This window comes from Artibeus jamaicensis, unplaced genomic scaffold (assembly GCF_021234435.1).
Source record: "Artibeus jamaicensis isolate MK-2021 breed Jamaican fruit bat unplaced genomic scaffold, CSHL_Jam_final contig_354, whole genome shotgun sequence".
Lineage (NCBI taxonomy): Eukaryota > Metazoa > Chordata > Mammalia > Chiroptera > Phyllostomidae > Artibeus > Artibeus jamaicensis.
The window spans coordinates 27,538,142-27,565,914 of record NW_026521803.1 but is presented as its reverse complement, the minus strand read 5'-3'; the positions used below and the strand labels follow the sequence as shown (position 1 = coordinate 27,565,914).

The window sequence follows — 27,773 nt, the reverse complement described above, 5'->3', positions numbered from 1 at the left end:
AGAGCATCTTACAACGAGGGGTGGAAGTGACCTGAAATCACAGGCCCAGGGGTCCGCCTCACCTTTGTGCAAAGGAAATGTCCCCTGGTGAGTGAGGGTCCTCAAGAGGCCCCACAAAGTCAGCCTGCCTGCGGTCACTTAAGAGGATGTGTTCTACGTCTCGGAGCTTTTCCTCCGAAGCTTCACTAGAACACACCACAACGCGTTCTGGCTAACCATGGAGGGTTTTTGACCTAAGCAAACTTCTTCTGGTTGGGGAGGAAATGCATGGGCAGGGGGCAGGAAGTGCAAGGTCCTGGGCGACTTTTTTCCCTAGGAGAGTGGTCAGGCCCTTTAAGAGGTGAATTTGGAAGTCACACTCAGTGGTGGACCCCACTATTTCTTGTAACCTCTTCAATGGCTCTCAGAAAGTCCAAGGAGACCCCGTGACAAGGAGGTGTACTCCCTTGCACCAAGGAGCTTGCAGCCAGGCTGGGGCACAAGGCCATCTCACTAAGAAAATGAGAGTCATCATTGCTCAATCAGCCCCTCAGCCCCCACGGGCTGGACTTTGACTTGACCACCTGCTCACCCCCATGCACCCTGCCCTGGGCCCACAACAGGGCTGCGTACCGGGTAGGCATCCACCACACAGGGGAGGGTGTGCAGGGGTGAATAGGGTAGACACCTCGAGTCAAGGAGCAGCCCAGGCCCCGAGAGAAGCCAGGTGCAGGCACCACTTGTCCAGCTCCTGCAAAAGCTGGAGTTTGCAAACAAGACCTATCCAGTTGCAGACACTGAGGTGTGTTCCTTTCAATAGTTTCAACCTCTACAACAGAGCCGTCTGTTCTGCCAGGACAGAAGACAGGGCCTTTACGTCCTCTGCAGCAGAAGGAGCTGGAAGAATTAAGAATGCTCACCTTCAGGGCCCCATGCAAAGCCCAGAGGAGGTGTTTTCATGGCAGACAGCACGACAAAGCCGCATTTATTCAGACCCCTCTGATGTAGAATGGTAACTCCCTTTCATCTGGTTGGTCAACCAGTATTTACTGAGCATTTGCCGTGTGTCAGCAGTGCTAGGCCAGGTGCTGGGGGTACAGCAGTCCAGAAGTTGGGCAAAACCTATGCTCTGTGGCCTTCCGTTCTGCTAGCAGCAGAGGCTGGCCTTGCTCTAACTCTATGCTTTCCAAGGTGTGAGAAGTTCTCTGTGGACTCCATACAAGAGCCCTGGGCGCTGGCTTGCCCTTTGACAGTCTCGTTCTACGACTTTGTCCCCTTCATGACTCAGTCTGCCCTCTGCCAAATGGAGGGGCTGGGTGAACACATTTCTTCAGTCCTTCCTACTCTAGTATGTTGTGCTTCTGTGACTTGAAGAAAAGGACCAGCGCAGGCTGTTGAAAAGGAAAGCTAGTCGAGTACTTTGTATATACCTACTTAAGTACAATTGAGCTTAGTGCAGTCAACACAGATCTCTGTTATTTAACTGAAGCGGGTTCCCCTCATTTCAGGGGCTGAGGCTGAGTTACCCTGTGCCTGTAAGTCACCAAGCTTCAATCGAGGCTGTCACTGATTCAGACGGGCCAGGCGTGGCTGTGCCACCACCTGTTTGGGTGGCTCCCATGCTACAGTTCGTGGTTTTCAAAAACAGAACATGAATCACAAGGAGGAAGTCCAGGATAGAATTGTATCACCGCTAATGAGTGAGCCAAATTCCTGGGGCCAGGGGGAGGGGGGTGGACCTCTGCACAGCACACCCTGCTCCCAGTTCACTCCTGGAAGGCAAGTCTCTGGGGGAGAGAGAATTCCTTTCAGAAGTGCCCCGAGGCTGGCTCTTACACAGGGAAACCAGGTTCACGGAATTAGAAACAAGGTAAAACCTGGCTGCTGTGTGAATACATCCGAAGTGTCTATGCAGCCTAGTGGAGAAGACTGGCCTTGGAAGGCGAAGCCACTGCCCCCTGGCCCCGTGTTACCTTGGACCTGCTCCTGAGCCTAGAGCCTGGGGTCTTCTCACTACACCCCCCCTCTTTTTTTTTAAGCAGGGACCAGGTGGGAGGGGCTGCCTCTAGCAGGCCAATTACAGCCGAATCTGAGCTCCATTTTGCTTGCAATCTGCACATGCCTCTGAAATCCTTCGGGGACATAAATGAGCTATTATCTTCAAAGCTGCCCTATTTCTTAATTTCTTTAAGTGGGGAAACGGGGCATGAAGTAGATAATAGGATCATGGAAATTTGAGCTAAAGGGGATCTTCCAGAGCATCTCACCCAACCCCCTCATTTGCTCATGCTGGAGACAGAGTCGGGGAGGCTTAGAGGTCCACTCACCCAGGAGCCAGCAAGGGGAGGGGACGGAGGCCCCGGAGCCTCGGAGCTTGCATCTGGAGAGGCACAGGCCAAGCACTTGGGCCGCCATCCTACTGTGAGGCTGAAGCGACTGTCCCCCACACAGTCAGCCTGCTTCCCTCTCCTCCCATAATCATGTGTGTTTAATAACAATCCTGAGAATTTGCAGGAATCAAGAGGACCAAATGAAATGAGCATGACAGTTCTCGATGGGGCCCAGGGGAAATGGTGGGGACCACCAGGCGACTGAGCACTGGGGGGGGGGGCTGCTTTCCCTGCATGAACCGTCTACCTTTAGGCAGTGTATCGTGTGCTTACTATACCCAGTCAAATATTAGTGCACCTATACACATATATCTACTACATCCGCATATGCCTGCACATGTGTAACTTTTCATTATAAGTATGTACGAAGTTACATTTTTCTCTTCTTTTTCTAGAACAGCTAGCCTACAGGGGTTGAATTGAAATTTCACTTTGGAGAGCAAGGGTGAGAGTTCGCTTCTCTGTTTGTCTCCCTGACTTGTGCTGGGGAGAGGCTAGCTCGGGGTACCTGAGCCCCCCCCCCCCACCCAGGAGACAAGAAACTCTTACTTAAGCCAGCTGGACTGCAGCAGTGTGGGGTGGATAGCAAGTGTGGAGTGGATCTCTATTCCAGGGATCAGGAACACAGTCCCACCCCAGCTCTGCCACCAGCCAGCATTGTGATGAAGCAAGCCCTCCCCCTTTCCCAGCTGTTTCCCACCAAACACTCACTGAGGGACAGGCTGGAGTCTTGAACGCTTCTGGCTGCTGAGGCCTTCCTGCAAACGCAACGTCCAGTGGGAGCCCACTTTCAAAGCAGATCGGAGGTCACACCTGCTGTGAGCGGAAGCGCTCCTCCATAGTTCTATGATTCCCCAGGAATCCCAGAGAGCAGCTTGAAGATCCCAGGGCTGAATGGCGCTCAGCTCCCTCCCATCCTGAGCGCCCTTTCGGGCCCAGCCTGACTCTTTCAGTGCCTGACTCTGCAGGCACCACCCCAGACAGAACCCCACCCCCAACCCAGTGTGCCTGTCAGAGGCAGGCCTGGGGGAGGGGCGGGCTTCTCCCATCACACCCCACCCCCTGGCCCTCCGGGAAGCTCAGACAACTTCCCTAACACAGGGGTCCTTTGCCTGGTGCTATCTGGTACTTTCTTCCCAAAAGAGAATAAAGGAGGGCCAGGTCAGAAAGCTGGGTTTGCCATGGAAATGCCTTTGAGAAAAGGACACAGTAACCTGGGTCTCAAGAGTCTGTTTGTAAATGAGTTGTTTGGAGTTCCAACTGCCCACTTTTCCTGAAGAGCCCTGGGTTCCCAGGAGAGCCCATGGAAGGAGTAAGACCGCTTTTCCAGTCGGGCTTGTCCTCTCATCAGCTGTGTCTACAGAACGCCCTCTGTCCTTCCACAGCTAGTTATGAACGCACTATCCCTCCTCCTCCCACCCTAGCAGCTGGAGTGAAGAGCCCCAGCAGCCTCAACAGCCTTGGTGGAGAGCGAGGCTTCCACAGAGGGGAGGAGGCCAGCCCTTGAACGAACCACATTGGTGGGGGGAGGATGCTTCTATTTGGAGGCGGGAGGTGGAAGCCCCACAATGGTGCCTGCCCCTCGATGGACTCGCAGTGCAGCTCATGACATGCTGACCCTCATCAACCGAAATACTGAATATGGTCACAATGGTGGAGGGCACGAGTGATCCCCCAACATCCATCTTGCTCTCTTTCTGTAGCAATAGAATCTCTCATTCTTAGCTGGCCCATGGCTGTCTGGAAAAAAGATATTTTCCTAGATTTCCTTGAAGCTAAGCATGACCATGTGTGTGACTGAAATCAGTCAAATAGGATTTAAATGGAAATAGTAAATGCAATTTCTAGGAAGAGCCTTAATTTGAGTAAGAATTCCCATCCCTTCTTCCTTTGTATTTGCTGGAATGCAGACACAAGGTCTGGAGCTTTGGCAGCCATCTTGGGCCATGAGTGATTTTGGAAATGGAAGTGATGAATGGCAGAGTAATTAATAGAAGGAGCCTAGGTCCCTAACACAATGGGGCACCACACCAGCCTTGGATTGCTACTGCCAGATTTCTTCTATAATAGGTGACGGAAGTAAACTGTAGATTTATAAAATCAAATCAAATGCGATTAATACAACGGCCTTTCGGATAGAATCCACCTGGGCTCTCTGGCCTGAGTTCTCACATCCCCTTCACTCTCTATGCTCCCACCACACCAGACTGCTCTCCACATCTAGGCCAGGCCATGAGCTCTAGCCTCCACACTGCTATTCCCTCTGCTGAGAACTCTTCTTCCTCTCCTTGCCTGTAAACACCTTCTCTTCGTGACACCTTCTCAGGAGGGCTTCCCTGACCCCGAAACAGCTGAAATCCTGACTACACCCCCTCAGAGCTGCCTGTGCCCCGACCATTTGTAGCGATCATCATTGTGAAAGCTCTTTATATTCAATCCACCTTTCCCAGCAGACGGACCATCACGTGTACAGCGTACAGGCAGGGAGCAGCCTGCCTTGTTCACCCTGAGCCTGGTGCAGAGCTCAGAGTGATGAGCAGGAGCCCAGACTGTCAGCTGAATTGAACTGCATAATCCTAGCGGCTTGACAGCCAATCACATTTCCCTCTTGCATCAGCTTTTTGAAGGGGATATTACTATCTCCACTTTACAGAAAAGGCAACTGAGGCCTGGGAGAGGCAAGTGCCTGCCCACAACTCACGTCAGCTCAGGGCAGTGGCAGTCCCCGAGCCTAGTCCTCCTGCCTCCGTGGTGTGTGTGGAGGGCCCGGGACCTGCGGGTGCGATGGTCAGCTGTCTCTTATCTCACTGTGTCTTTCTCTAAGTCAAAAACCATTTGTTGCATGAGCTGAGCAGACCCCCTCTAGGGGGTATAGTGCTGAACGAGGCAAGTGTTGACGCAACTACAGGTTTGTCCCTGAGTATGGGAGAGGGACAGGACAGGAAGCTGCTTAGTGCAGACGTAGGAGAAGAAGGGGCTGTTTGGGTGTTTGGACCATGTCAACAAGCTCCAGAGACGCTGGGTTACGGGGATGTGTGTGAGCCCCCACAGCCCCCATCGCTTCCTCCAGGAGAGGAACAGGAGCTACCCTTAGGACGTGCTGCAAGCTTCCTAGCTGCGGTGGCCCCGTTTTACTGGGCTGTGTTCTAGAGGGGGCTCTGAGCAGGCCCTGGGAGCCTCTTTCTTGTGGTGGCATGTGCTTTGTGCACCCCTGCCTCTGCCACCTGTCACTCACCCACCTGCACACGCGCTGCCCTCCTCCCCTTGGACTTGGATCCTCCCAAGCCATTGAGATGTCCCCCTTCCTGAAGCCTGCCCACCCCAGCCTGAGGCAACCATGTCCCCTTCCCTGCATCCTTGCAGCCCTCGAAGGCTGTCCAGGTCCATGGGCCTGCAGGTTTCATCCTTGTTGGGGGTTGAATTGTGTCCCTAACGCCAAAAAAGACACTTTAAAGTCCTAACCACCCCCCCAACCCGTACCTGTGACCACGACCTCATTTGGACACAGGGTCTTTGTAAATGGGATGGAGTTAAGGTGAGTGGATTACAGTGAGCCCTTGTGCAAAGACTGGTGTTCTTACAAGAAGGCCATGTGGGGACACGGACGTCCAGGGAGAGCGCCACATGACAGCAGAGGCAGAGGTTTCAGTGATGTGCCTACAAGCCAAGGAACCCCGAGGGTTACCAGCAACCACCAGATGCTCGCAGAGGCAGCAAGGACCCTTCCCAGAGACTGCAGAGGGAGCATGGTCCCGTCACTACCTTGATGTCAGACTCCCAGCCCCGGGACCGAGAGGGAACACTCTACTGTGTGATTTGCGGGCCGCGTTCGGAGCCAGCATTGTCAATACTGTCCCGTCTGCCTAACGGATGGTGACTCCCAAGCACGAGAAGGGGTCTTGCTCCCGTCTGTATCCTGAGTGTCAGTGAGAAATGAGTGGAGAGGATCCCGAGACCCCCAGGACTCCTTCCGCATCACCTGGGATTCTGACAGGTGGTTGGGAAGTCCTTACCCTGGGGTGTCAGGCTCATTTTCACCTGGGCCACACCGGCCTTGAGGTTGCCTTCAAAGGGCCGAATGTAGTGTGAGGACTGTATAAATGTAACTGCTCCTTAACAGTTAAGCGAGAGCTCAGCACTTCCGCTGGGTAGAAACCAGGTGCCGGGCCAGATGAAACCAGGTGGAGGGCCGGATTCGGCCTGTGGGCCTTTGTTTGCGCCTGTGCCTCATCCCATCCACGCCCGCCTCTTCCAGCATAGCCCACCAAAATGAGGCTGCCCCTGCCATTCTCTCCTGACACTGTGCTCTGCTCAGGCCTGACCATTCTCACGTTTCATAATTACATATGTATTTGTGGGTCGTTTGTTCCCTCCCAGTCACCTCCACTATGAGGCAGGGACGTACTGGTTCTGCCCAGCACAATATGGGAGGTGTCTAGCACAGTGTTTGGCCCAGGATGCGTCTAAACAGTGGTCACCTCTGGGGAGGGACCTGGGCGACGAGCGTGAAGTGGGTCGGGGAGCAGGAAATAAACCTTCATTGCTCAGTGATGAGCCCTCCACACTGCTCGCATTTCCCCTCATGGCTTTCTTCGTTGCTGACAAACGACTAGCTTGCATTTAAAATTCACAAATACATAAACTATAGATTCCTACCCTACAAAGGTAGCTCTGCTCTGGGAATATGAGTTTTCACAAGCTTCTCGGGTAACCCAAGGACGGGTGTAAGAACTGGACCAAGCCAGGTGTCCCCACCTGAAGTCAACACCGCAGCTCAAGGTGCAGAATGTTGCCTTTCCTACCCAGCTCCGTCCGGCCCCGGGGGAAGCCTCTCTGGTCTTCAGGGTTGCATTCTCCCCGAGTGTAAAACCTCTGTCACGTGTGCCGTGACCAGATGTGACCGAGGCCTAGAATGGAGGCAGCGGATCGGGGGGATGGGGAGAAGTGGTGGCACTCTGGGAGGAGCAGATGCAATGCCGTCGAGAAGGGCCTGGGGACTCAGAGCCTTGGGAGGGGCAGCTGAGCCCCCAGGAGTCCTCCCGGCCCTCGGTTCTCCATATCCTCTACGCTGCTGTGTCCTAGAACAGGCCCAGGACAGGGACAGCCACTCAGCATTTGTGGAAGGAGCGAGTGAATGCCAGAGCAGGTCATCTCTTTTTTAGCTTCTGCACAGTTCCCAGCACAAAGCAGAGGCTTCGTAAATATCGAGGAAGGAGGGTGGAGATTTGGCCCCGGGCTTCCACTGAGCCAGACTCATCCTAGTTTAGGACCAACGGCCATGGTGAGCCTGCCAAGGATGAGGCCTGCGGCCTTGGCCCAGCAGCCGCCCACACCTGCACCCACCACAGAGACCCTGCTGTGTCATCATCATTAACTGTGTAGGTTGGATGCCCCATGTGGGTACTGGGTGCTTAGGTGCTGGGGTCCTGCAGGCACTGTGGGGCCACACAAAGCCCTGGTTTACGAGAGCAGTGTTGGAAGGTCTCAGTGGAACAGCTGGGTACACGAAGGAAGAAGGACGAGGAGGTGCAGGACACCAGGCAGGTGCTACCTGCAGGGGTGGCAGAGACCTGGGAAGAGATGCCCCAGAGTACGGGACCGTGGCTGCTAGAGGGGCGGAAGGGGGGCCGATGTTCCAGAAGGATCACCGGAGTGTCTGCAAGGTTGCTGGTCCTCAGATAGGTTCAGGAGGGGGGCTGGGACAGCCAGTTTGGGGAGACAGGTTTAGGAAGTCAGCCTCTTTTTCTAGAATATTGACTCTGGGGCACGTCCAAAGTTTTCTAGAAAGCACCTATCCTCACCAGCCCCTGAAGAGTGAAGTGGGAAGTGGGTGCTCTTCCCACTGGATCAGCCTGAGGCCCCCAAAGAGGCTGACAAGAACAGTCCCTGTCACAGGGTCACAAGACTCCTGTTTCATATTTGCTGACTTCCAGTCCCCCTGGGTGTGTTCATTCTCCTGAGTCCTTGGGCACAAGAGGTCAGGAAATGTTGAAGACGAGAGGAAGGGGATGTGCACGGTGAGAAAGAACTAGATCTTATGAGTCACAGACTGGCACTGAGGTTTGCCCCAGAGGCTTCTACAGACTTCTCTGTGGCCCCCAAAGTTTTGTAAATGGGGTGTATAAAAAAGAACGCCAAATTTCCAACCTACAAGGTCAGCAGTTGCACAGTTTTCCATCACCTCACAAACTAGGAAAAGGTTTTTTAAAAGACAATTAGAACCAGGACAAACAGGTATCTTTAGGGTGCATCCCAGTTCCATAAACGTGAAACGTGAAAGCACATCCATCTGAGAGGCTCATGGGTGCCGTGGCAAATGGCAGTGGTTCCTTCTCTGACAACCGGAAGTGCATCGAGCAGAGCCCCTGGAGATGTGCTAACCAACTACTGAGACTCGCAAAGATTTCTCCTGCTTGACCTCTCAGATACAACGGGGCCCCAGGTTGCCAACAACGCTGTCAGACTTTGGCACCTACACACCCTGATCTCGCTTCCTTCCATCCTGTGCCTCCTGCATGAGAAAATGCATCTTTACAGCCCAAACGGACAGAAGCCCTCACGTCTCAATGACCCCTCACAGTTTACAAACTTGTGTAGGTTCGTCTCCACCCTAACCCTGGGAGGCAGGTCCTATTTTGCCTGCCCTTGCCCTTCAACACACACCAGGGAGCATGGGAGCTGGCACCGAGACGAAGCCCCCAATCCCTGACCCTTCGACACTTCTTCCCAATCACAGCTGCTCCCCCAAGAGGTGCCCCCCAACCTCCTGCTGGTGCCCCTGCTGAGCCTTCCCCAGACGTGGAGACTCTGGGCCTCCTGCCCTCCTGGTCCAGGAGTGAGAATGGAGAACGGAGTGGGGCGGGAGTGGGCTGGCCTTTATCCTAGCTTAGTACACTTTGGCAAAGCCCCTTCCTCTCTGGGCCTCTGTTTCCTATGAAATGAGGGGTCAGATGATGGGCCGGATACCTCAGGGGACCCTTCCAGCAAGAGCTGGGTCTTGGTGAACACTGGGTGTTCCTGAGAGCCAAGCCACCAGCCACAGGTCTCTGTGCCTTCGGTACAGGACATTGGTGTCTGTAATGCTTCTGGAGGCACATCTCATGTCCCTCACCAGAGGAGGGACCAGCGGCAGGGGTGTGGGCCGGGGATGCGCCTAACGCTGGCCTAGGAGCCAGCGTCCTCCTTGTCCTCCGCCTGCCAGCAGCTCTCGCCTCCTTGGCCCCCTCACTTCTGCTCTGATTCTCGCACCCTCCCCCCACCACCACAAACCATCTGTAGGGATGGTGCAGAATGCAGGGAACTTTAGGCGATGTCCCTTACCAGGGGCAGCAGGGTAGGGGACAGGGAGAAACCGGTATTCATTGAATAGCCACTGCTTGCCTGGCTAAAAGCTCTGCATGGCTCACTTAACTTTCCCAGCCTCTCAGGAGGTCACAGGGCCTTGGGCTCCCCAGGCAGCCTGAGCCCCAGGCCACCCTGCTTCTGTGGCAGCTCCCATTCCCTGCTCCCGACACTGCACCAGGTACCGCCTCTGGACCCGCCCAACAACCCATGGGGTGGGGCCGTCGAATGCCTTGCCCAAGGACACACGGCTTCTGCTGGGGGCCTGCTGTGCACCACAGCCGAGGCTGGGCACTCAGAGTCATCGTCTCATTTGTAGCTCTCACACCCTGGGCAAGATGGACAATGAGCCCTGGTCACCAGAACAACAAGGAGGATTTGTAAGTAAATGAATAAGCACATCCCACCAATACAGGTTAGTGGTTTGTCACCAGTTTGTAGGGTGGCTGGTGGCTTCTCGATTCCTGCCTTGGGGCTCTGTCCCGGCCTGTTAGTGAAGCCACAAAGGGCAGGCAAGGCCCTTCCACCACGGCACTTGCCTGAGAAGGGCAGGCCAGGTGAGGTTTAATGAGCACCGACCTAAGGCCAAATGTGTGGGTCCTAAGAACCAGTGGAGACAAAACGACTAGTTGTCTCCCAATATATGTTCTGTTTTTCTGAGGTAATAGAACTCCCAAATCTGGCTGGGCACAGGTCCTTCCAGAACAAGGACTACATTTCCCAGCCTCCTCTGCAGCCACACATGGTCAGCGGACCTAGTTCTGGTCATTGGGATGTGAATAGGGGTGACTTGTACAGCACTGCATCATGCTCTTTTTGCCCTTTCTCTTGTTCCTCCCTCCTGTAGCTTGGAAAGTGGACGTGGGGTGAGCTGTCCTGGGCCATGCGGAAAAGGGCCACACTCTAGGGAGGGTGGAGTAACAAGAGAGGGGGCACCTGCATCCCTCATGTCAAGCGCCTGCCTGCCGCACCTGCCCAGGACCCCTAAGTTGGTGTCCCCTGTAAGCCACCTTTGAGTCTCTGTCACCAGAGCCAAACTGACACTCTACCCAATAGACCAGCTCCTTTAGGCAAAGACAGACAAATCCATAGCAAGTGGTACCAGACTCGGGAGTCCTGCCCCATGAATTAAGTTTGATGACTGTGTGAAGCATGCCCAGTGCGCCTGATGCAGACTGAGGCTACATGAACAGGACCGCGGATTCTTGATCAGGGGACAGTGTCAGATGGAGTTCATACCAGCCATCTTTTTGTTTTTATGGGTTTTGGATGGAGTTCAACAAGGCAAGTTGGGTCCTGGACAGGACCCAAGGCACCCCCGGGGAGGGGTCTGGGGATGCTTGCCCTGAAGTGTTCTCAGAAGTGCCCACCAGAGCCCTGCAGAGGCTGCCAAGGGGTGAACCAGTGGTGGGAAGAAAAGGCCAGGGCCTTGGAGGCAGAGGACCTAAAGCTGTCACCCTGGGACAGGCCCCGGGAAATACAAGGACAGGCAGGGGGCAAGGTTGCCACCCATGGGCCACTGACCTCCGTCAGGACAGGGATCAGGTGTGTAAATCAGGCTCTCCTGCCGCGCAACTACCTCTCCCGCTGGCCTGCAGGGAGCGGGTCCGCCAGGCCTCGAGTGGAGGAGGATCCATTCATTGCTTTTTGCTCCGGAGGCCCCTGAGAAACACACCCACCCAGCAGAGGAAGGCTGATGGGTGCGCGGGGCAAGGGGACCCCTGCACCAACACCCATCGGTAGTTTTAGTGTCAGCTGAGGGATGCAATGTCTGTGCGTGCAAATTCATGGTGGAGCCCTGCCCCTGGTCACAGCAGGGACCTTGGTGACGCAGGAGCAAGGTTTAGACCCCGAGTGCAGTTTCTAGGCCGAGTGACTTCAAACTGCCTCTCGCAACTCCTGTTATCTTATCTTTCAGTTGGGTTTTTAAAAAGGTCACCCAGAGATCAACACAGGATGACAGATGATGCTTATAAAGCCCCCAATGTGACATTGATGAACTGATGCTTCTCTCCTGCTGTGCAGGAGGGGCTCAGAGTCAGATGAGGGTGATGAGGCAGGGGTGGGGAGGGGGGAGCTCTGTGGGTGGAAGGAGACAGCTTTTGCCAACTTCATCATTTTGCTCAAGACCCGACCTCATTCTTTGCCAGCCCTTCTCCTTTCTCTTCAGGTATCTAGGGAGGGGAGTCTATGCTGGGCACAGAAGAACCTGGAGGACACTCCTTAGGCCTGTCCACACCCCACCCCCACTCCCACCTGCCATAGCTCAAGACCCATTGAGCCAAAAGTCTACTAGGCAGGTGTCCCCTGAGAAAACTCCAGACTCGGGAAGTCCTAAGCCCCACTCCCAGAGATGATGACTTTCTGGAAGGCTGAGAGAATCTGTATTTTAACAAGCTTCCAGATGATTCTTACTTGGTATAGATGCTAGAGTTCGAAGCTCCTTGGACAGGTGAGGTCCCAGGGTCTCCCTCCTAGCACGGATGGTCATGAATGCCTGCCACCAGCCATCGGGGTCTGCAGTCCTGCCACCTTCCAGGACATCCCTCTCCTGCACGCTGCCAGCCCAGGGAGCTGCGAGCCTCTGGTCTCAGCACCGCTGGTGCCTTCCATGATTTATGGCCGCGACTCCCACACACTCTGTGAGCAGGAGAACCCAGCGCGCTGTTTGCAAATTAAATCCAGCCCTCCTCTCCTCCCAGGTAATGGGCCCATCTGATGATAGAAGAGCTTATAAACAGCTATCGTCAAATTAATCTCAATGTCAGAGAAATAATAGCAGTTGTAAATAAGACTGAGTGCGCCTGGCTCACCAGCTTGTTAGGACACTTTATAAAACAGGGCAGCAACATTAATATTGCACCGTCTCTTTAATTCCCCCAGCCACCTGGTGCAGAGGCTGAGCACTGGCTGGGGAGCTCCCGGGGGCGTCGGGACCAGGCTCAGGGCGCAAGGAGGAACCCTCTCAGGCAGGGATGCTGGCCACTTCCTGGCTCCGCCTCTTCTCCTTCCACCTTTGTGCACTCTGTCCCTATAACCGCCTCAGGATTCTCAGGGTTGGGGGGCACAGGCCAAGCTCACAGCTCCCCCTGCCCCTCAGGCACCCTCCCCACCTCTGTGCCCCCCCCTCTAGTGGACATCACCTTTCAAGCCCGGTTTGAGACCCACCTCCTCCACAAAGCCCTCCAAACCACACAGTATCCCGAAGGGGTTTTGCAATGCTTGTTTTATACATCACCAGGGGGCTATGGTGGGGACCACAGCAAATCGCCTGTGCCTCCCTCGTTAGCCCAGAAAGATGCTGCCCCTCCTGGGCTCCCCATGGGCCCATGGAGACAGCAGCGCCCTCAGGACAGTGACCACTGGGTGCCACAGGCCCAGGCTCTTCAGCAGGCCTGGGTCCCTTAAATGTCTATTTCCTGAGATAATGTGCGTAGGAACTAGGGTGTGTACCTGTGGGTACACGTATGTGTGAGTGGCATGTGATTAAGTGTGTGTCTGTATTTGCATCTGTGAATGTGAATATACTGTGTTCCGATGTACTGTGTACAGATTTTAATGGGGGTGTGTGCTGGTGTTGTAAATGTCTGAGGATTGCATACGGCTGTGGGTTGCATGGGGGCAGGGTGGGGACGGGCGTGTGTCAGGGCTGAGCATCTGCGTGCACTATGTGAAATCAAGTGCTGCATGGACCGTGTGCAGTATATCGGGGGTTAAGACCATGAGGCCTCCCAGCTGGCAGGGAGAGAGCCCGCCCCCAAGGAATCTGGACAAGGTCATGGATAGAAGAGGGTGGGAGGGAAGTCCCTAGCAGGTGGGGCTTTGGTACAAGGCCAGACCCTCCAGTGGCCGAGAACTCCCTCCAGGACCACCTCAGCTTCCCAGCCTCTGGCAGGGATCCCCCTGGCTGGCCAGCAAGGGTGTCACCAAGAGTGAATGACTGGCTCACCACTGACCTCTGACCTCGGTGTCTTCTGTGGAGTAGAGAAGGATGGTGCTCCTGTGAAGGAGACTAGGGTAGGGGACTGGGGACTTCAAGATAGGCAGTCACTAACGGATGAGCCACCTTTCATGGCCTTCCTCTCAGTCATCATTGCCCCTTAGTATAAGCGAGCTCCTTCGGGCCAGTCTTGAGCCAGATGACCCAGTTCCCAGGTCAGCACTTCCCAAACTGTGCTCCATGCACCAAGTTCAAGGCATGTTTCTAGGATTCATACACACACACACACATACCCATCAAGTCCTGTGCTCAGATGGTTTGGAAAAAATTCTACTAAAGCAGAGCCAAAGGGATTTCTTCATTGTGGGACTTATCAGAGCCTTTAACGTGCTAATAGGAATGCAGCATTTTCCAAGTTGGAGCATTTAACTCGAGCAGAGACAACTTTTAACAGCTCCAGGGTCCTGGTGTTTGGTTGGTTGGACGGTGTGGGGAATGCTGTCCCAGGCCCCTACTTCGAGCGCCTGCTCAACACCCAGCCCTGCATCCTCCAGGTCTCTCAGTCACCACAAACCCCTCCTTGTCCCCTCCCCCCAGGCCTGCAGCCGTGGACCATGCTGCTGCTGTTGTTATTTATTCCCCATCATTGTGTCACAGGCATCTGTCCGGGCTCCAGCCTTGTTTTCTAGGTGTTCCAGGCTATGCCCAGGTCTCGCCCTTAGCCCTTTGCTCAGGACATTGGAGCTCTGGGTAGGTGAGATGGTGTGCACTTTGTCTTTGACAAAAGCCAATCAACCAGCAGCAATGCCGATCAACAGGCAACACTGCTCGCTGACAGCGAGGAGTGACAAAGCCCAGCTCTCTCCCTGCACGTGTGTGCCCCCTTGGCAGTGCTCTGCTTCTCAGCCCACCCTGTGTCCCTGCAGCCCCTCTGCCTGCAGCAGCCAGGTCAGGGCGCAGCGTCCTTGAAGCCCCAGTTTAGCCTCAGCCCCTCCAGGAACCCCCTTCCCCAGGGAAGCTCCACAGGCTGAGAAAGCACCCCTCACACACCTTGGAGCATATCTTCGGATTGTTCACGTGTCTGTTTCCTATCAGACTGAGTCCCCATAGGGCAGGTAAAGCACCAAGGAGAGTACCCAGCACAGAGCAAGTTTGCAGGGGCGTTTGCTGCTATTTTTATTTGCCTCATGTCTCCAGTGCCCAGCAGTGTGTGGGCCCATGTGGGTGCTCAGTGCACATTGTTTAGATGAGCTGACCGAGTTCATGGTCAAATATGAGCTCATTATAACCCTGTGTGGGGTGGGAGGGTGTTACCAGGATTGTCCCCATTTTACAGGTGAGAACACTGAGGCTCAGAGAAGTTTTTCCCTTTCCCATTGTTCCCGGAACCAAATTCAGGTTTCTCCTAGGAGGAGGCAGGGGATTCTGCAGGTAGAGACTCCCTAGCACAACAAGAGTGGCCCTGTGCTCGGTGCCAGGTGTCACGATGGGCCCATTACATCACCACCTCACTTGACCCTCACACAGCCTGGCAGCTAAGATGCGCATCTGGATCCAGAGGAGCAGAACCAATGCCCCATTTGAGAGAAAGGTCTCAACACCCCTTGGCCAGCCTCATCCTCTGCACAGCTCTTGTGAGGGACAGTGCATGGACGGACCCATGGGAGCTCGGCTGAGCAGAGTGGTGGGAGAGGAGACAGAGCTCCAGGGCAAATGTCCAGGGCCAGGGGGAATGGCAGGGAAGAAGGGGTCTGAAACAGGTGGGGCGACAATGAGATGGGGGGGCCCAATGCTCCCCCAAAAAAGAACTAAAATCAGACAAAGGGCCAGCCACAGAACTGAACATTCACGTCCTGGATCAGATCTGAGCCTACTGGGAACAGGGCGTGTGGGGCGGGGCAGGACGACCTGATAGCTCCCCCAGGCAGCAGAGCCAAACAGCTCTTCCCGCTCAGGGAGCAGCTCCTGTGCTGCCTCCTCTGGGAGGCCCTCCTGATTTCCCCAGGCCTCAGTGACCTCTCCCCATCTCATGTGCCACCCTGGCCAGCTGCCTCCAGGCTGGGCCATACTTTCTGGTCAGTGGGACCATGGCCTGAAGCTCAGTCTATAAGTTCTTTGCCCACTTCAGGGGTGCTCAGGGGTCTCCCCAGCTAAGCTGTGTGCCAGAAGCTGTCCACGCCTCGGTTCCCCACAGCCCAAAGTAGATTCTCAGTAACTTCTTACGCAGTGAAGCTAAAACAGGCCCAGCCCTTTCCTGTCTGTCCCCTCTGCCCACCCTTAGGACCCTTCAGACTGTTCCAGGTCCAAACAAACAGGAACATGTGCTCAGGGGGGGCAGGGCAGGCGGGAATGGCCATCTTCTGCAAAGCACCCCCAGGGCTTTGTGTGCCTTGTATTCTGTAATGTAAGGCTCACTCGTCCTCTCCTCCTGTGACACTGGTATTAATAGTGATTATATCTCCATTTTTTCTGACAAAGAGACTGAGGTTCAGAGAGGTCCACAGTCACCTGGCTTGTAGATAGTAAGGCCAAGAGTTGAACCCGAGACTGCCCGATGCCAAAATGTGTACATTCCTTGCAAGTACTTAGTCTCCACTGACCACCTTCAAGGAGCCCCAAGAAGTGTGGCCGGGTTGGGGAGCAGGCCTTCAAGTCAAAGGGCCCTGAGTTCCTCTCTGGGGAGATGAAAACATTTTGGAAATAGAAAATGGCGATGGTGGCATGACATTGTGAATGCACTTTGATGCCACTGAATTGCACACTATAAAGATGGCTGAATGTATTTTGCCACAGTAATAAAAAGAGAGTCCTGGAGTACCAGGGGCGGCCAGTGCTGGGCGCCTGCTACAGGAAGGCCTCCCTCATACACCCGTTCCTAGGGCTCATCTCCGTGCCTTGACCTTACTGCTGGGACCCTCGCTCCCAGTCCAGGCCCTGGCTCTCCAGACCACAAACACATGCGGATCGGCCACCGCAATGAACGCCCACCCCGGTCCCTCTGCTGTTAGATCCCACACTGTCTTCAGCCTCACCCGGAAAGTGCCCACTGACCCCTCTGCTGGGTACTGCTTCCCAGTGGCCTTGAGTCAAGAGCCTGGCAGAACACTGGACCTCAGAGTCAACGGCCCAGGTCCCAATCCTGAAGGGGCTCTTGGGAGGTGGACAGACTTGGGTTCCTGTTTCTGTGAAGAGGAGACAGTGCACCACCCAGAAGTGCTTCTCACACCTCCCCAGAAATGCCCAAATGTCTCCAGGATGTGAAACGCCCCCCGACGCAGCCTGGGGGCATGGCTGGGACTGGCCCGCCTGAATGAACTTTGCCATCCACGTTTTGTATTTGCACTCCAAAGTTCCTGCAAAATTTGCAACTGGTGACACGAGAGTGCCTTGTTTAGTGTAATATAAAAATCTCCTTTTTCTCAAATTTTGCAGTAAAACAGGGGACCATGCTGTGTTTCTCCTGGGGCGTGGCAAGGCGCTTTTGAGCCCTGAGCTGAGGTTCTGCTCCCTGCCTGCCTGCCGCACACTGTCCAGTCCCCGCTGTGGTCTGGATGCTCCCAGAGGGCAGGCCAGGCCCTCCTGCACATGGTCAGCACGAGGCAGGGCTCTGCGGGCACCACAGCACGGACTCCATGAGCATCCTGGGATGAGCGGCGCCCACTGAGGAGCGGGACAGCACGGCCTGTCTCCAACTTCCTCCCCTTTCCCCCACAGGAAACATGCCCTGGTCAGGGACCCTTTGGGAAGGGATGGGGACAGAATAGAAAACTGCCATCCAGGTTGACGTCTGGGCTCCTCCTCTACCTTCTCTATTATGGTCCCAGCTCACCTGCCCAGGTGAGGGCAGGTTGGCTGTTGCTCCCTTCCCCCGACATGACTTCTCCTCCCCTCACCCTTCCGTGGGCCCTCTTGGTGGGGAGAGAGCTGGATTCCTGTGTCCTGGTGGGGCCCCAGCTCCCTCCTGAGACTCTTGGTGCCCTTCCCCTGCTGCCCTGGCTTGTGACAGCCCTGCCCCCTGGGTACCCCTGCCTGGCACAGCCTCAGTACCTCCTCAGCTGCCCCCCAGGCCCAGCTGCCTTCAGAACAGCTGACAAAGCCCCCTCTCTGGGCCTGACCTCTACCTCTGCCAAGGGGGTATGAGTCCACCCAACGTGAGGCCAAGGCCAGGGCTATGCACCCAGGTGTCCAAAAGGGGCTCCAGTGAATGCCAACGAAACGGGGCTCTGTCCAGCTGCCTCTTTTGTCTCTCCCTCGGCACGGCACGGAGTTGGACGCACGCACTGCCAGGCAGTGGGGTGAGCAGCAATGCAGGGAGCCTTGAAAAGAGGGACCAGTCTGTGGGCCCAGGTCTTCCCCTGCCACAGCCTCACCTCCTTCAGGCAGATTCTCAGCTCTGGTCAGCAGGGACGCCTCCTAGGTGGGGACCACGTAGCTCTGACAGCCCGGTGGCCTGCCCCCTCGGTGCATTCCAGCCCCTCCCCTGCAGGAATGTCATGGAGGCCGAGCCCCAGCCCCAACCCTGCCCCAAGGGCCGACACTGCCCCAAGGGCCGCACTTTGAGGGAAGGAAAGCCAGTGCCTCCAGCCCTGGGGTGGGTGTGAGCACATTAACCCATTTAGTGCTGAGAGTTTGGGACTGAAAGCAATTGATCTAGGAGTGGGGTGGTCCTAGGGGACAAGTGTCCTGTGGGGGTGGGGGACCCCTGAGTGGTGGGAAGAGGGGTGGCGTGGAGGCCTGGCAGCTGCCACAGTGGAGCTGGCACTAAGCAAGCTGGCGGGTTGGGGGTGGGTGCCTTGAATGCCTCCGTCCCCTTCCTGCCCACTCACAGCCCGGGTGGTGGGGGAGGGAGCAGCAGCTGTTCGAAGCTTCCTGCCCTTCCTTGAGACAGGTGTTGGCTGAATTCTCACTTCCTCCCAGCCTCTGAGAGCTCCACCCACCCCCTCTCCACCAGCAGGCTGGTGCTGAGTCAGCAGCCACCCTTACTTCCTTTCCTAGGCCAGTGCTGCCCTGCCACCAGCGACTTGGGACAAGCCACCATGAGGGTGACTTCCCTGAGGGCTGCCAGTCCCCTCTGTCTCTCGGCGGCCCTCCTAAGGAGGCCGTCTGAAGTGAGGTTGGCTACACCAGGAAACAATGCTATCCCACCGAAATTTTTGAAATTCTCGCTTGGAGGTCACACAAGAGCAGTGGGGCCAGGAGGCAGGGCCCGCCCTAAGCTTGAGCCCCCATGGGGTCTGGGCTCGCTGCCCTGGCACAAGCCACCAGGGGTAACTGCCGCTTCTGCAGCCCCGCCAGCAACCTGGCCAGCAGAAATGCAAGCGCTAAAGAGCTGGGGGTGGGGGGACAAAAAGAATGGAAATGTAAGTTATTCTCATCAAGAGGAAATCACAGCTTTTTAGAGCAGGAAGGGGCAATTAGGCCAATTACATCCCTTGGCAGATAGGAGGTGCGGGCACAGAGCCGTCAGTGGCCAACGTGCGCCGGTTATTGGCAGAGATGGGGCTGCTCCCACTATATGAGTGGCCTGTCTGAGGATAATGTGAGTCAGTATTGCTACTGTTGCCTTTGGTTGGCTTCTCTCTGTTTCATATGCAATACTTCATGTGACATGTCCTGAGCATAGATAGATACCATTTCATGGATGGGGAAACTGAGGTCTGGTGGAGGAGGTTGACCGGCTTAAGATCGCAGTGGAAGTTTGTGGCAGAACGAAGACCAGAACCCAGGATCTCAGAAGGGTTTATCCAAATCTTCTTCCTTCTCTAAGCCCTCTCTTATCTGCCCTCCCGTCCACCTAGCTGGGCCTGCTGATCGAAGGGGCTGACAGTGAGGAGAGAGCCTGACTGCTGTCACACCCGTTCCACGAACTACCTCCTCCCAGACAGCCTGAGGGAGGTGGCAGGCAGACGAGCGTGGAGCAGCCCTGCAACCCAGGGCCCGCTGAGTACCTCAGAAGCCAGCGAGCCTACGTGCAGAGCCACCAGTCAAGTAGAATATTATGCAGCTGTTAAAAGTGATGCTTGTGGCCCTGCAAGGTGGCTTAGTTGGTTGGAGCATTGTCCCATATACTGTGGGATCGATCCCCAGACATGACATATGCCTAGGTTGAGGGTTTGATCCCTGCTTGGGACAGAACTGGAGGCAACCAATCAATGTTTCTCTTTTGCTCCCTCTTTCACCCTTCCCCTCTCTCTAAAATCAATTTAAAAAAACCAAAAAACAAAACCTATCCTCAGATGAGGATCTTAAAAAAACGTAATGCCTGTAAAAATAACATAGCAAAACATGAAAAGGCTTGTTTTTACTCAGTTCTGCTTACTTCCTCTTACAGTCAAGGCCCCGGTGCCAATCTCCCTTCCCATCCCTCACACCCCGGTTTGGGGTCCATCACCCCTGGAAGCTTGCCATGGCCTCCTCCCCGGCCTCAGCCCCTAGGATCACCCCCGAGTCATCAGCTGCCAGAATAAGTTGTTGAAACACACCTCCTCCCAGAGAGCTTCCAATGGCTCTTGGAGCAAGTCCAAACTCTACCAGACCTTCCGGAGGCCTCCCAAGGCCGGCTTCAACAGCTCTTTCGGACTTTTCTCACCCCCCCACCCCCTACCCCCGTTCTCTGGACCTCCTGCTGTTTCAGTCCTGCAGTTGTGCTTTAGGGAGAAGCACCTCCTGTGGCCATGTCATGTGACAGGTCTGCACACATACCCTTACACAAACACACACCTGCACACCTCCCTCTTCATATGAACTTTCAGTTCTTTCCAAACCAGAGCCACTGGCCTTGGCCCAGGTCTCACTCCTTCCCCACCCCCTACCTGGAGCTCCTCCCTCCTGTATACACATCACTCTTTGAGGCACATCTCAACCCCACCTCCTCCCCACCCTCTGACTTTACTGGACCCCTGAGGCCAGTAAACTCCTACAGTTGTGAGGAATGGGAGGCAGCCACCCAGCACACCCTAGGCATCTGCTGTGTGTCGAAGGCCTTCAAATGGTCTGGACAAACCCTATCAGGCAGGTATTTTGATGGTGGTTGTTCAGATGATGCTCAGAGCAGTGGCCTGAGCTCACTCTTCCAGCTCACTGGGCTACTACTCCACCCCTGAACTGCTCCACGTGCCTTCCACCTCACCATCCGCTGGGCGCGTAGGCACAGAACGTCTTTCACAGCATCTGGTGTTCTGAGCATTGATCTCCCAGCCTCAGCATGAACCTCGGGAGGGCAGGCACCCGGGTCCTCCATTGTTTCTATCCCCCTTTGCCTGGCCCCAAGTAGGTATTCAATAAACACTCATTAACTAAATGAACAAACAAGTGAGTAAATAAATGACTGAATACATGAAGGTACAGGTAATGTGAGTGGTTCAGATGTGAGGTTATAAATGTTTGCGTTTAGTGATTAAGTCATCCGGAAAATCTGAGTCTCTCAAGATGAGCCTTCCCCCTGCCTGCTCTCCTAATTTTCTTGGAAATATATTGGTTCATCTGCGGCTAAATCATACTGGAAATTAATAAATACTAATTCACATTCATATGATGTCAAGCCAGGAATTTTTAAAGAGCTAGGTAGAGCCATAGAAAAACCGAGGTCCAAGGGTCTTGCACACTCGTGCCACAGTGGTCTGGTGGGCCTGAGATCCACAGTAACTCTCGGAAGGGAAGTCAAGGGCCCGCATCTCCCATCCAGGATGGTGGCCCCACACTGCGCTTGGATCCTGCACCGAGCTGTGGCTTCTCTGGCCCAGAGAAACCATTAGGCTTTGCAATGTGACACTGAAGCCTGCTTAGTAAAGATGGGAAAGATGTTGAAGGGAGGGGGCGGGGGGGCAAGAGGTGAGCAAACTGCAAAAAAAGAGAGATGGCCCAGTCTCTGTCCTCTGCACATTAGGGCATTGAGACTCTTGGCGGTCTTCTCTCCTGCCCTGGACTGCCATAACCAGTACTTGCTGGTTTCTGGGAAACTATTACTTAACTAAACTAGTTAATTAAGTGGGCCTTATCTGATGCTAGTTTCAAGAGAGTTCTCTCCTTCAGAAAGGGGAGCCGTGAACAAGAGCTGTGTTCCATCTTATTAAAAGTCTGTGGTATCGGATCTCTGTAACAGATGGCTTTTCCAAAATTCTGGAGTCAAAAGTTATTAAAACAGATAGCGTCAGATGGCTTGGAGAGTAGATACAAAGTGCAATGGCTCTGTAAACGACTGGATCATCCAGTCAGGAAAAAAAGCCTCCTTCATATGTGTGTGTTTATTCCGATCATCTGGGTGAAGATACTGTGTGCAGTTGATACTGACTTCCCATTGCCCCACTGACTGGGGTATGTTATTACCAGGTTATTAAACCGTCCTCAAAAGGTATTGGTCAAATAATTCTGACATCCAGAACACTAATTTAGAAAAATAAAATCTTGGAGTCAGTCAATATTGATCTAACAAGCCACAACTCCCTAGGACAAAAATGAGGGTGATCACCTGATGTGCAGTAGTTTTCTTATTGTTGAGTTGGGGTTGGGGGTGGTTTATTCTATTTCTTAAACCAGGCACAAAATTAAAAGCTTTGTGCAAGCCAAGATGAAAGGAGGAAGAGGAGAAAAGAAAAGCCCTGGAAGACCTACATATCTCTTCTTGCACAACTACAGCATGGGCTCCGCCGGGGACTTCCGTGTGTGTCCATGTGTCACAGTAAATCAGCTCAGCTTTCCCACCCGGGCTGGGGAGAGTGCGAGAACAAAGGGTTGGAGCAGCAAGGGCAGCCATGGGCTGGCGGGGAGCAGAGGCGCACCGAGCCACGAAGACGACAAGGCAGCGCTGTGGTCAGGCAGCGTGCACCGCCCAGGAAGGCGGAGGAGCATAGACATCCCAGAGGCGAGAGGAGGAGGCCTGTCAGCCCAAGGAAAAGCGGTTCCAAAATGATGGCCCTTTGAAGGAACCCTGAATTTCTTTAATCAACTGATTTCCTCCTCTAAAACGCCTCATTTAGCAAGGCTTGTTCTGGGCTGAAATCGAATAGGTGTAATTGACAAATGCTTGAATTTGGGTTCCACTCTGGGGGAAAAAATACTTCTACACTGGCTTCTCCAATGTAATTTTGGGGAAAAAAAAGATACATTTTAAGGAGTCTTTTTCCAATTCCATTTGGGGGTAGGTCCTGACTTCCCTCCTGCTCCCCCACTCTTTCCCTCAAATTGCACGGGGGCGCGCGTGCACGCACCCTCACGCACACGCACAACACTTAAACAATGCCAAGCGATCTGGCTTTCTTTCTCGAGAGAGGCCACAGACGAGGCAGCTGTCAGGGACTAAGCTGTAATCAGCTTTAACTGGCTCCCGGCCTGGGAGGGCACAGACCCTCTTATTCCTCCGCTAACAGGTCAGGCGGCTGCCGCTGGTGCTGAGTGCTGAGTGCTGAGTGCGGGGGTGGGCGGAATTGGTTTCTGCTGGAAACACCTTCCTTATGCAGGATCCACAGCAAACCTTCCACTGCCAGTCCCAAGAATGCAATTATACACAAAGAAGAGGGCAATTTAAAATTCCAGATCATGGCTTGAACTGCATGTAACATGTCACCCCGCCCTCCCCCCAGCGTGATTTAGAAGGACAATAAATCAATGAGACGGTAAAAGGAAAAGTTAAAACACAACTAAAAATGAGTTTTTCAGGCGAGTCTGATATGCCACAAGATTGCTAGTTAAGAACAGTATCCCTTTTCTCGACTTCAGTGTTAGATCCCCTTCTCTTCACCAGCATCAGAGACCCAGTGAGTGTAACTTGGGAACCAGATGAACCGAGGAGGCTATTAGCTTCACAGGTGGTCAAAGACAGGGGCTTTCTCTACATAGTGTAGCTGTTTAGGTGTGAAAGGACACCTCCCCTTCACCTCAAATGTCTATTGTAAAAAGGTATGGACTGGATGAGATTAAGGTCACCATATCTGTACCACGAAACAAAAGAAAAAAGTAAAAAAAATAAAATAAAAGGCATTCACTCGAATCTTACAATGGGAGGTGGGAGTGGTGGGTGGGTGAGGGTGGGGATAGAAAAGCAAGGGAGGTATCTAAACAGCAGGATACGACAATAAATGGGGAAACAGCAAGAGAAAAAGCACACTAGGTTAATATAGGAAACTAGTTCTTTATTGAGAGATTGTATATTAGTATTAGTGGATTCTGTGTGTAACAATGTTGTCATGCACACAATACAAAAAAAAAAAAGAAAGAAAGAAAGAAAAAAAGGCTGGGCCCACCATGCTTCGAAGGGCAACAGAACAAAAGCAGCGTACAATGAGCAGATGGCCCGGGCTACACAGTACGGTTCAGCAGGGCAACGTCTCTAACCGAGCGCTGTACATTGTCAACTGGGGGATGTAAAAAAATACAGATCATGCTTTAGTTTTAGTACAAGAAAAGGTGAAAAAGATACACAACCAAAAGGATATTTGATACAGAAAAAATTACCCACAAAATAAGAACAGGAAGTAATCCAGCACAGCAGAACACACTATCCCTGTTTAATGGAAAACCGTTTTGCTGGAGATTGTTTTTTCTTTTCTTTTTTCCTCTTTCCTTTCAGATTGCCACATGGCAATCTGGGGAGGCCACTTGGGACTTTATTTTGGAAGGGCCCTCAAAGTAGGGGCCTCATTCTTTCATTATTGCTGTTTTGTTTCAAGCAGGTCTGGCCAGCGAGGCCGCAGAGGGGAGCCGGCTGTTAAAGGGGTAGCTCTGAGGGCCAGGGCAGATGTCCAAAGATGCTCTTGACATTGTACAATTAAACAATTAAGACACCATCAGCCATGGCTCCCCCTTAAGCCACAGACCTTGCCGCACCAAATTTTCAAAGGCTCTGGGGTGGCAGCAACTGTCATTTCATCAAAGATTTTCATAGATATAGATTTATTATTTTTTGCCTTCGACTAAATGTGATCTGTTCACTTATGCTTGGGTGCCTCCAGGAAGCTAGCTTATGGCCACCCAGATAAGTGGGAAATGGGCTGCTCTGGTCTCCAAGCCAAGGCAAAAGGGATCCACTTAACAGGGATTTACAGTGCAATGTACTCAGCTAAACAAGATGAAGATACAAAAATGGTTATTTCTCTATATCTATTCTGAAATGGTCTATATCCTATACTACTACAATGGAAACTAAAAAGAACAGGTTTAAGCTTGCAGGCTATCTAATAGTTTTACAAGAAGATTGTGGTTTAAGACCTTGTCAGGTTAAGCATTAGTATCCTCTATCGGAAGGTCATGAATTCTTATCACATTGTGCTATATTTTACCCACAGCCTGGTCACCCTCAGCCCTTGAATTTCCTGTGAGCATGTCCGCCCTGAAAGTAAACTTTGACTGTAGGGCAGAATTTGTTTTGTTGGATTTTTTTGGGGGGGAGTATTAAAAATAAAATTTAAAGGCAGCTGAGCAATTTGAATTTCAAAACATGAACTCGACATCCTGCAGTGGTATTTAGAGATCGGTGGTATTAATGAGGATGATAATGATTTAATCAGGATAATTATACTTTCAGGCTCAACATCCTTCTTAATCATTTTTGAATTTCTGCCTAGTGTAATGTTCCACACCCGTTTTCAGAGGAAATGCCAAGCAATAAGACATAATTGTGATTTGGGGGAAGGGGCTGGCATTTCAAGAGAGACTTCATCCAGCCCCCATTCCTGTTCCTCACACCCCCCCTCCACCACCACCACCACCCACCCCCCCAGGTGCTGGGCTGGCCTGAGATAGGGGATACTGCCGCTTAAATAGCAATGCTTTCCTCAGATGGAGACAGGAGATGGTTAAGAGGGGTGTCACAATACAGCTAAATGCGGAGGCAGAGGGTCACAGCGCACACAGCAGCGAGTTGACCATTCACTGAGCTACACAATGAAGAAAAAAAAGATTTGATAAATGCAGAATGTCATCATTCTATCATCACACACAAAAAAACTGCGGTTCAAACAGGCCTAAGAGGGTCAACCTTGCCTTTTAGGTTCTGGGGAGAGGCGTGGGGTTGGGGACAGCTGGGCTGGGCTTTCATTTTCTCGCCCAATCGGGCCCCTGGGGCGCACTGAAGAGCTGGCCCCGCGACCCCACCCCCCACTCAGCCCCTTGGAGCAGCCCTGGTCGGAAGGGAAGACATCATTCTGTGTGTGAGGGAGGGGGAGGGCCTTAGCCAGCAGGGATTTAAGCAGATGTGGAGTGGGAGAGGATAGAAGAAGCATTTCCAAGAAGAGGAATGTGAGTCCAGAGGCAGAATACAAAAAGAATAAAAAAATGAATCTAAATGCATCTCAGATTTGCTTTGGGAGGTGGGAATTTTTGATTAAAAGAAAATGGAAGAAATGGTGGGGGGAGGGGAAATAAAGCTATTGTACCAGAAGGTGAGGGAAAGGGATGTGAGGAAGAGGACCGTGCAAACACACCCCATATATCACTGTTAAAAACAAAGCCGGCGCCGGCCTGCTGCTTGATCCATGCCTGCCCCGGGCAGCGGGCCTGGCGTGGGGCAGCTTACCACCTCATCCTCACACACACCCAAGGGCCAGGCCCCCGGCTCCAGCTGGGCCCAGGAGTGCACAGCAGTGCACGCCTGACTCTGAGGCGCGCACAGTCTTGCACACATACACGCACACGCACAAGCACACACCCCAAGCATTTTGAACCGGTGCGTGCAACTGTCATACAAAGACAATGGGGGAGGGGGAGGGAGATAGCACGAGGGTGACACAGAAAGGGTTAATCGGAGAAAAGGACGGGACGGTAAATCGTGCAAGTTCCCACGAGAGGGTGGAGGGTGGGGGCTGGGGCTTGGGATGGGGCAGATCGGGGATCCCAGCTACCCAGCCATCAGTACCAATGGCCAAAAAATGAAATAGAAAAAGAGATAACACAAAACATACAAGTACCTAAAAAAAAAAAAGCTAATCACAGAAATCCAAATGTTTCCACAAACACACGCACACACGCACACAGTCATGTATTTCGGTCTTCCGATCATACAGGGCTAGGAATTAAGGGAAGGGGCTGTGACTTGGGGGAACTGAGTCCGCCGCAAAGAATAAAAAATGGGGCTGGGGAGGGAGGGACCCAAATTCACCAAACGCTAACTTCACTACAAAAGCTCCCACGAGGGAGGCCGCCCTCACACTCGGGGGTCCCCCCAAAAGGGAGAGGGGAGAAGCCACCACTCGCCCTGTGTCCCCGCGGGTGTGCCCTGAGCCCCCCCGTCCCCCGCGGTGCCTGCCCCCGCCCCGTTGTCTGCGGCCATCCACACTCCGAAGCGGACCCCAAAAGGAAAAAGCGATACCTCTGTTTCGCACAGAGCCAAACACTGGAAGCACGAGATAGCCGACGTGGACCAGGACCATCCTGGCTCCTCGCGCGGCAGCGGCGGCAGCAGCGCGCGGGCCCTTTGTGGCGCGGCTCCGGGGCGCGGGCGCGGGCGGCGGCGGGGCTGCGGGAGCCGCCGGGGCGGGAGGCGGAGCGCGGGGCGCGGGCGGCGGTGGGGCGGCGGCTGGCGGGGAGACAGATGGCCCATGGAAAGGCTCCCTTCCCGGCCCCTCTCGACATTCAAAGGCGCTGGGACCGCAGCTGCCGCCACACAAAGGCGCGTGCAGCCAATGGGAGCGGAGCGCAGCACGGCGCGGCCTCGCCGGAACCGCGGGGGACAGCGGGGACCGCGGGCGCGCGGGTGGCTGGGGGGAGGGAGGGGTGAGGGCTAAGAGAGAGCAGGCGGCCAATCGCGGTGGCCCGTGGCCCAGCGCGAAGGGGTGGGGCGGGGGTCAGCCCCAGGGGAAGCGTGGAGCCCAGCGCGGATCCCTGGCCGCCTGCAGGCCAGAGCGCACGCGTGCACGAGGCACCCTGAACACAGAATCAGGCGGCGTGCACATGCAACCTGCACACACAGAGAGGGACGTGCACCCAGACATGTGAAAGTGCGTTGGTGCGTGCGGAGAGACAGGCGCGAGCACACCAAATGCACACGGCCTGGCCCGGAGGTCCTTGCACAATGCACACGGGTCACTTGGGGACTGTGTATGGAGGCTGGCAGGCACACGTGCTGAACCTGACTGCGGGCTCAAGTGAAGCTAGAAAACGAGCGAGCAGCCGATGGCAGGGCACGGTCACAC

At 54.0% G+C, this 27,773-nt stretch overlaps 1 protein-coding gene across 2 annotated transcripts in view; it reads right to left on the bottom strand.

Annotated features, from left to right (window-relative positions):
* ARK2C (arkadia (RNF111) C-terminal like ring finger ubiquitin ligase 2C) overlaps positions 1-27,284 on the bottom strand; it is a 94,242-nt gene extending 66,958 nt beyond the window's left edge. For both annotated transcript variants that reach the window (XM_037165120.2, XM_037165121.2), the window contains exon 1: positions 26,951-27,284. In XM_037165120.2, coding sequence (XP_037021015.2) covers positions 26,951-27,011 — 61 coding nt within the window. In that variant the 5' untranslated portion in view covers positions 27,012-27,284. The remainder of the gene's footprint in view (positions 1-26,950) is intronic.
* Positions 27,285-27,773: the final 489 nt, after the last annotated feature.